This window comes from Pagrus pagrus (assembly GCF_965226575.1).
Source record: "Pagrus pagrus genome assembly, chromosome: 23".
Classification (NCBI taxonomy): Eukaryota; Metazoa; Chordata; class Actinopteri; order Spariformes; family Sparidae; genus Pagrus; species Pagrus pagrus.
The window spans coordinates 13,269,358-13,277,982 of NC_140205.1; the positions used below are offsets into that span (position 1 = coordinate 13,269,358).

The window sequence follows — 8,625 nt, forward strand, 5'->3', positions numbered from 1 at the left end:
TCAGTGAATGGTGACAACATTCATGTTTTTTGTATTAATACAATTTTGGTATAACAGTTAACAATTTAACATTTTGCTCTTCAGCCAACTGCTGTAGAATCTTTGACCTATATTATGTCGCTGTTGCCAACTACAGTCGACAACAAGGAGATGAGTAGGGAGAGAAATTCCCCAGGCTCCCTTGTAAAATCACTCAATTTTGCAAGATGTTGAATTAGGAGAAACTTTAAAAACCTTGCAAAATGGTCACTATGACAAATTCTTCATTATTTAGGCCTTCTTGTGAATTCGGCACGTTACAGGCCGACATTAGGTTCTTTTTTGGTTAAAAAAACCCCCCAAAACAAAACATTGCTTTGGTTCATCCCAGAGATTTACATTTGGAAAACCACTTGTCCAAATGAGCGCTTTCTCTGCATCACACTTTCTAAATCGATGGTTTTTATGTTTTTATCATGGGTCAGGCAGCATCATTTCATCTTATATGATAAACGTAAGCAAAAATGAGAACCCTTTCTTACATCTTTTCAGTTTTATTTCACCATCCTTGCCCTTCAGAGTACATACCCAATACTAAAAAGACAACACAATATTCACCAAGGTTCTACAGAGACAACCTGCTATGGGTAAACAAGGTAGTGCAACTTAATACAAATTAATCAAAGGGTTAGGTCGGTCCCAACATGTGTCTTGAACTTAACAGGACTACATGGTACATAGACAAATGCTGGCTTAATTTTTATAACTTATAACATATATTCAAAAAAAGGCCACATAATGAATATTAACAAGAGCAGAAAACAAATATACACTATATGTACAACACCACTGTGAATGTGTGGATATATTAAACTCTACTCAAAATCTGTTTCTTTGATTATCAGACAGACGCCTCCTTAAAATGTGGTCATGACAAGAAAGTTTCACCTCCTTTCAAGTCTGCAGAAGGCGAGCGAGTTTGATATTCAACGACAGATTTCAGGGGAGGATCACGTGAACACAAAGTCGTGACAGTTCATCTAAAAAGCATGGGAGCCTGATAAATAGATTATTAGAGTCAAAAATAAAAGGGAAAAAAAAAGGTTTAAAATTCTCCCACATCCACCCTCTTGTCCCTGAACTTGCTCCTGGCCTTGGTCCGAGCCTTGAAGGCAGCCGAGTTGTGGAGATGCTGGAGAGCAGAATAAGAAAACAGTTTTATTATATTATATCCAGCATGTTCAATGTGGCAAATGACACAATTATTATAAAAAATATATATATAATGTGAAGGTTTGAATAACTTGTCCACGTACCCTTTCAAAGCGAGAGATCTTCATGGCCTTCATTGTGGCTGAATCAACCAACATGGGTGGTCCCAGTTCAAACACGTCTCTGATGAATTCGTTACCCTTCGTTAAAAGAAGTAAATACATAAACATTAGGAAAACACTTCAATCAACCATTTGCACAGGACAATACAGTCATTTTACATACAGAGTACTGTGGTCTGAAACACAATCTATTGTCTCGTGTTCCCTTGTGAAATGTTGCAGTTCTCTATTAGCACTGGCTGACTTCCAACCAGCTACTTGTGATGGTGTTTTTCCCCTTCACTATGCAACATTATCCTAAATCAACTCCTAAGTGTTGTTGTTGCGGTTGTTAAGTGTTGTCTTCCTGCGTCAGGCAGTTCTCCAGACCGTCATTGTGATTTAGTGTCATGCTATTGTTAAACATCTTCCATCCCAAACTCACGACTCCACATGCAGTGAAATTTCATTTAAACGCTGACTCGCATCGATTAGATTTTAAGTTCGTCATTGCCTCTTAAATTTATGCCACACTCCATTTGAAGCTTCTATTGAGGTTTGCAAATGAACGCTGTCATATTTTATGCTGTTTTCACACAAACAAAAACAACCCTAAATTTGAATACAGGGATTCATTGGACTGAATAAAGCGCCGAGCGAATTGTTTTGTTTTGCGAATTGTTTTAGAGCTTAAATAGATTTTTCGTTACTGTGGTTGTATAAATGTTAATACTAAAAAAAACAAAAGGTACGTGCCTTCCTTTGTGGAAGCAAACAGTTTGTTTGAAGCAGAATATTTTAAATACATTTTTACTTTTGAACTTCACAACTAGAGTTATTGGAAATGTTTGGCTGACTCGAGTCAGACAATCCTATGCAGGCTGGTATCAAATCCTACATATATTATGACACTGATGACAACAGTGTAGCCTAATCTTTTCTCCAACTGTGCAGATAAAGATTTAAACAGATTGAACTTGATACCTGTAGGTGGTAGTTCATCCCAGAGCCCACAAACTCCCTGAAGGCATCGTAGGTCCTCTTCCTGACCCAGCTGTCAATGGTCATGCGCTCTGTCCCAAAGCGAATGGTCTCGGACTGGAAGTCACCCTCCTGGAAGAACACAGATGGGGAGGATGGCGATGACTAAAATGTAAATTAAAACCTAGCAAAATGAGGTGCTGTCAGCCGACAGTGAACACCCACCTCCACGGCCTTGAGCACGTCCCTGAACACCGACCGCTGCTTCCTCTTGTCCGTCTTGGCTCTGTGCTTGTTACAGTCTGTGGCCAACGCGTTCAGTTTGTCGCACAGTTCATCCCAGTCATGAAATTCAAACTCCTGAAGGCACACAGAAAGAAATGTTGCATTCAGAAAAAGAAAGGCCATCTAAAAAGGCCAAAATAAAGCATCCAACAACAGCAGTTTTGTCCCAAAGGTTTACTGCACTGTACTACAGGAATGACAAGATCTGGGATATTAAACAAAACATGGTTTGAACTTACAGCATCCATGTCTCTTGCCAGCTCAAACAGCAGAGCAATGGTCTCCCCTGCAGCAATCCTCATGTTGACGTCCTCACTTTCCAGCAATCGTGGCAGTTTGGGAAGGTGTCTGCAAAACAAAGTACGCTCACTCAAATACTGTTGAATGTATACGTCCATCCTGAAATTTTCATTGCTTTCCTGAGAAACTCAACGGCAAAAGTCCAACAGTGTGTCTTACTTGCGCAGTACGTCTTTGAGCTGGTTGGCAGTGCAGATGGTGAGCAGAAGAGCCCATGACAGTAGAGCGTTGGTGTGGAGCTGGCTTGTCTGGGGGCTGATCAAAGGACAGGTACCATCCGCCTTCGCATACGACCGGGTGAACAGGTTCTCAAAGCACTCCATGGTAGCGTGTACGTCCTGAGGCAGGAAGAAGCAGGGCATGATATGAGGACTTGTAATGCAACATTTAAAAAAAAGACAAAATTAAGCATCACAAATAACATCTTTGAGTAATTACTTGAGGCATGTTTGAGTTCAGCTGCCAGTGCTGCTGACATCACCAACATTAAGACTGAATGAGGCACAATGTCAAAACCGATAATGAGCCCAAATAAACGACTGACAAAAGGTTGTAGGAGAGACTTCGCTGCAGCTCGCCCTCGAGCCCAGAGGTGTCAAACCACAGGAAAAAAAACAAACGTGATCAAGAACTCACCAAAATGTCATCTTCTGCAACTAAAGTACAGAGGCCCAGACTTGTCGCCACCTATTAGAGAGAGATTTGTTCAGTTTACTTTCTACAGTATAAATTATGTACAAATGTCGTAAAATTATATTGCTTGATCCCTGATGATATCAGACACTCACTGCCTGTCTGGCTTGTATGTTGGCTGATCCGTCTGCCAGGATGTTTTTGAAGATGGGTTTGAGGGTCTTGAACACCTCCTCGCTCTCGATGCCCGAGCCCAGCTGGATACACAGCAGGCAGGCCAAAGACGCTGCCGCTCGCTGCTCCTCGCCCTTGCCTGACACAATGAGGGGTGGGGAATTAACTTTCAATTTTGGAGCAAATTTGTCATGAACTGAGATAATGAACTTGACCTCATCATCCAGGAAACATTAAACAGATCCTATTTAAAGAAGACGGCTTCATCATCTTGTCTGGTACCTTTCTTGAGGCAGCGTTCGATGCTGTCCGTGATGGTCATCCTTCTCTCCGAGATGAACTCATACAGGATCCGTGTGGCCATTGCCGTCTTAAGCCCATCCAGTGCGCCTTGTCGGGTCTTAGCACTAAGGAAACAGGAACATACAATGTCACTATGCCATAATGCAAATGATCATCTCTCTCCTTCAATATCAGAAAAATAATTTCATGAAGAAACAATGTTGAGAGAAACCTCTGCTTTGGCCAATAGCCTTAATAAAGCCCTATGATTTAAAGGGAGTGAAAAACATGAGACTTTGTGGACAAATAATTCAAGTCATTTTCTCCAAGTCTCAAGCAAGTTCCTAGTCCTCTTTTAATTTGGGTCCTTCCACCAAGATACTTCAGTCTAACCTGCCCAGTCTTTATAAAGAGAAAAAAAAAAAAAAAAAAAAAAAAAAGGTATTAATACTATATTATTGATGTCACTATAATGTTAAATGGTGTGTTGCAAGCATCGGCATTAGCTTAAAATTTAATTCCCATAATGCCACTGGCAGTGTAGAGACACTACTGGTGCATCCCGACTTCATTATTATCACATTCAGCAGACTAATAGTGCCCAGCCTTTTTGGGGAGGAAGTCTATTTTTAACTCGACTGCAAACCTCACTGATACCTTTCTCTTGTGACTGACGGTGGTGCTCGAAACTCAGGCAATCCATCCCAGAAATAAGCTTTTTAAACCGCATTAGTTACACCTACTTAAAGAACTATGTTGCTGGAGGCTCTTTGTCAATATTTCAAGGGTATTATTCCACAACACGGTACATGTGTTTTTGTTAAATTACTCATTTCCTTAGTGGGTAAAAGATTCCTAAATTGCCAAAAACTAAAATGTTCCCCACCCCCCTCACAATCTTTGCTTCCATGCAGCTTCCTTTGTCGAGTAAAGTCACTTTATTTTCAATACATTTCATGCAAAAGTGCAACTCTGCAGAGACATGTCACAGCCTGCATGCCAAGATCAGATAATGTGTAAGTAGCAACTGCAATCATCAGATAGGTTTTCTACCTCTTATCCACCGTGCTGTCTATGAACCCCTTCAACTTGTACTGGAAATCCTCCTGGGCTGCATCCTCACTGGCCTCTCCACCTGGCAACGGGACAAGACGTAGTAAATTGACAATTGCCCGATATGGAAACAAAACATTGGATGAATTGCACTTTGCATAGAGTGCACACACACTACAGACACACCCTCTCTGACAGCATATCCAGCATGCGCACTCACAAGTTGAAACAATGACTGGAGCACATGTAATGCACACTCAGACTTACCCTCATCTGCCACACTGGCGGTGTCACTGAAGCTGCTGCAATGACTGAGGGTCTCAATGGAGGCATCCTCATCACTGAAAGGCTGCATATGTCCATGCTGCCCTCCTGGAGGAAAAGACATAAGCACAGGGAACATAATTCAATCAAATCAAAAGGCATTAGTGCAGTGCAGCAGGTCTGTGTGTGCTCATTATGTAACCCAGGCTCCACACAGGTGCTGTAGCAAATACAGCAGCTATCTAATCTAATCGTCCTTACACGCCCTGTCCTGCTGTACTTTAATTATCTCATATGAAAATGCACCATGTTGTCGGGGGTCAAGGGCAACCCACACTTGTGTTGACTGTGTAAACACAACATTATGTTCAGGTTGGAGGGACACGGGTCAATACGCACATACACAGAAAGTGGCTTGACACGTAAGAAGCCCTGACAATCTGCCAGTGACTTCTTGCCACAAAACTACTGTTTGGGGATAAAGAAATGCAGTTTTGGTACAGTCCCAAAACACAAGCGCGAGCAAATACGTGTCATGAGAGGTAAGGAGGAAGTGTTCGTTCCAACTTAAGTCCAAAACAGATCAGAGTCCAGAACGGGAGCTTTTCATCTAGTCCAGGAAACTGTTACTTGGAATTAAAAAACCTGAAGACACAAGGCACACTTGTATTGCTGCTAGCATTTAAAGATCTGGGGACAAGATGAGCGCGGGAGAGTTGTGAAAATTCACAGCTACAAAAGGGGTGTGAAAATCTTAAATCTGTTCATTACTTCTAACTAGCAAAGCTTTGGATGAATTGGTTATGAAAATGGCCATCAAAAACGTGTAGGAAATGACTTCCTCAATGGCTCTGCACTGTAACCAGACTCAGACACAACAGGCGTCTGTGGCCTGCCCTCACTTCACCTCTGGAAAGCATGCTTATCACTGTAGGAAGAGGCCGTGTTGTAGTCCCAACTATGAGTGAATGTACTGCTAAATCTACAGGTATGATAGATGCTGAAAGAAGCTGTTCCTGAAAAGGCCATTTTGTCCACTTAATAAAGGCTATTTCTATGTGTTGACGTGGACTCTTTCCCCCACGACAGCTGATTTCTGAGAAGCGGGCGCCGCCTCTTTTCCACCCCGCTCTCTGGAGTCCAAAATGTCCGCCTTCTGTCGCTAAACAATAACAACCCAATAACAAAAAGATATTCAACACAGTTCTCTGGCCCACATGCTCATTCAAACTTAGCTAATGTAAGTGTGAATGAATACTAGTAGGCACAAACTTGGCTGAAGATTAATTGTGGTCAATCCGCAGACAGGACGACTTCAGTTTAAACTTACAGAGTTCGAGCTAACATTACCGTTATTTAGGACCACAAAAAGTTATTTATTCGTATATAAAGCCATAAACCATCGTAAAAGCTGTCAAGTTGTCTTTTAAGTATATGTATTGAATAAACTTTACCTAGCAAACAAAGCTGGTTGCTAGTGGGGAGTTGACGTTAGCTAACGCTACGCTAGCTGACGTTAGCTTGGAAAGACCGACGAATATTAATGGGCTCGTGTGAAATTTAAATTAGTTTAAAATCATTAAACAAGTGTGTCAGTGGATGTATGGCAAAGCCATGCTGTCATATGATACCACGTTTTGTCGCTACAGGCAATGCTTTTGTGTGACCACGGCTAGTTAGCTTTGCGTTTTGACGTAAGGCCAGCCTCTGACGTTTGTAGTCCCGCCTCTACACACGTTCCACTACACTCAATGGGTTGTCAACACGAGAAGAACTACAATTACCGTCAGCGTGGTGGAGCCAAATAAGCAAGGCCACAGCAATGCGGCAGCTCACTTACCCCTGCTATTCTTCTTCTTGGACCTTGGCATTTTTCTTTGCAAACAAAGGTACAATTTGATCAAAAATCAGCCAATACACGACCAGCTTTTATTGTATTGTCTCGTAAAATGAAAATATTCCCGTGGCACCGTAGATAAAAAGGAATCGAAAGCGATCTTGGAGATAGTCTGTTGGCCGAGACGATACATTTTCCCTCATAAACTAGGGCTGCATCACAAGCGGGCGGCTCCGGGTATTTATACCGGCTGACGTATCACGAGGAGGTTTCCCGGCATCTCCGACCAATCCGGGAATAGGAACAAGTGTCGCGTGTGTACGCGCGTGACGCAGTGAATAACAATGTTGGTACAACGTGTGTATGTGATCACAGTGGCAGATGTAGCAGGCCCACAGCCTATAGCAAGAATTCAACTATGATGTTTAATTTAGGCGACATAAACACTATTAGATGTTTGTTGCTGTCTAATTCTTCTTACCAGATCTATTTTCTAAGGAAATAACATTATGTTAGAGCTCTGTGTTTCAGATAAACATACAAAACATATGATCTGTATATAAAATATGATGCATTGTTACAGATTAAACAAAAAGCAGTGTATAGAGCGTTAAGACGAGCTCCGTGTGTGGGCTACATTAAAATGCTGCTTACACATGAAAACATCAATAGTTGTATTAATGTAATATACAGTGTATGAACCCTAAAATGATCCCTGTGCATAATGGATACGACATTTTGATATTTAATCAACATTTTGCCGATGACTGCTGTGCTTTTACCTAATTAAAATGCAGTCCGTCTACTTGTAACAGAGACTATTTAAGCTAGATAAGCTTTGGTATTGCTACTTTTACTTAAAGGGGCACTTTGTAGTTTTGCAGAAGAAATTAAAACTAATTAATGAGGTAATAATACAAACTCAGAAATACTTATTTTTTCCATAACTGAATAAACAAGCTGTTCTCAGAGGAAAATAAGGTCCCCAGAACACTGTTTGAAGCTAGAAAGGTGGCAGGGTCTGCCACATATAAACAAAGTGAAACAGTATGAAACTGTGTTTTTCTATAAGGTCAGTTTGTTTATCCAGTTTATTCAGTCATGAAAGCAAAGAGTTTGTTCATTTAGTTTGTTTAGGCCTAAAATAAAAACAATTTCTTCCCCAAAACTACATACTACACCTTTAAGTAAAGGGCCTGCCTTCGTCCTCCACAGCTATATGTGATACAATATGCATCTTGGGAGTAGATGGCATTATATGGCTGCTGTTGATTTATTTCTCTGATGATCACAGAACTGTGATGACAAGGATCTGTGATTAAGTCGATGATCTCATTTTATGCATTTGTGATGCAACACCCCGTCCTCTGATATAGTCATGCTGTTGACATATAATGCATGAGAAACTGTGATTAAAACCTCCATATCACAACAAATACTGTGACTGATCGCAGTCCTCTGAGATACGATGGAGAATACTAACAGTATTGTATGTTGTGCCATGCTAGGGTAGACAAAATAACA

The 8,625-nt window shown here is 41.1% G+C and overlaps 1 protein-coding gene across 1 annotated transcript; it reads right to left on the reverse strand.

Annotated features, from left to right (window-relative positions):
* Positions 1 to 513: 513 nt before the first annotated feature.
* On the reverse strand, positions 514 to 7,323 carry ifrd1 (interferon-related developmental regulator 1). Its single transcript, XM_084345837.1, has 12 exons — positions 7,105 to 7,323; positions 5,268 to 5,372; positions 5,001 to 5,082; positions 3,948 to 4,072; positions 3,647 to 3,804; positions 3,495 to 3,545; positions 3,018 to 3,196; positions 2,798 to 2,906; positions 2,499 to 2,633; positions 2,277 to 2,405; positions 1,296 to 1,391; positions 514 to 1,171 (listed from the first exon to the last, which is right to left on the reverse strand). Exons 1-12 carry the CDS (start codon positions 7,133 to 7,135, stop codon positions 1,085 to 1,087), a joined length of 1,287 nt encoding a protein of 428 aa, XP_084201963.1. The 5' UTR covers positions 7,136 to 7,323; the 3' UTR covers positions 514 to 1,084.
* Between the last annotated feature and the right edge of the window lie 1,302 nt (positions 7,324 to 8,625).

Bases quoted from the DNA above. Each gene is read 5' to 3' on its own strand.
- ifrd1 (XM_084345837.1), bottom strand. From the start codon at position 7,135: ATGCCAAGGTCCAAGAAGAAGAATAGCAGGG. The intron at 2,634-2,797 runs GTAAGTTCAAAC...GTGTGCCTTCAG, and splicing joins TGGCAAGAGACATGGATGCT to GAGTTTGAATTTCATGACTG. The intron at 1,172-1,295 runs GTACGTGGACAA...TCTGCTCTCCAG, and splicing joins AGATCTCTCGCTTTGAAAGG to CATCTCCACAACTCGGCTGC.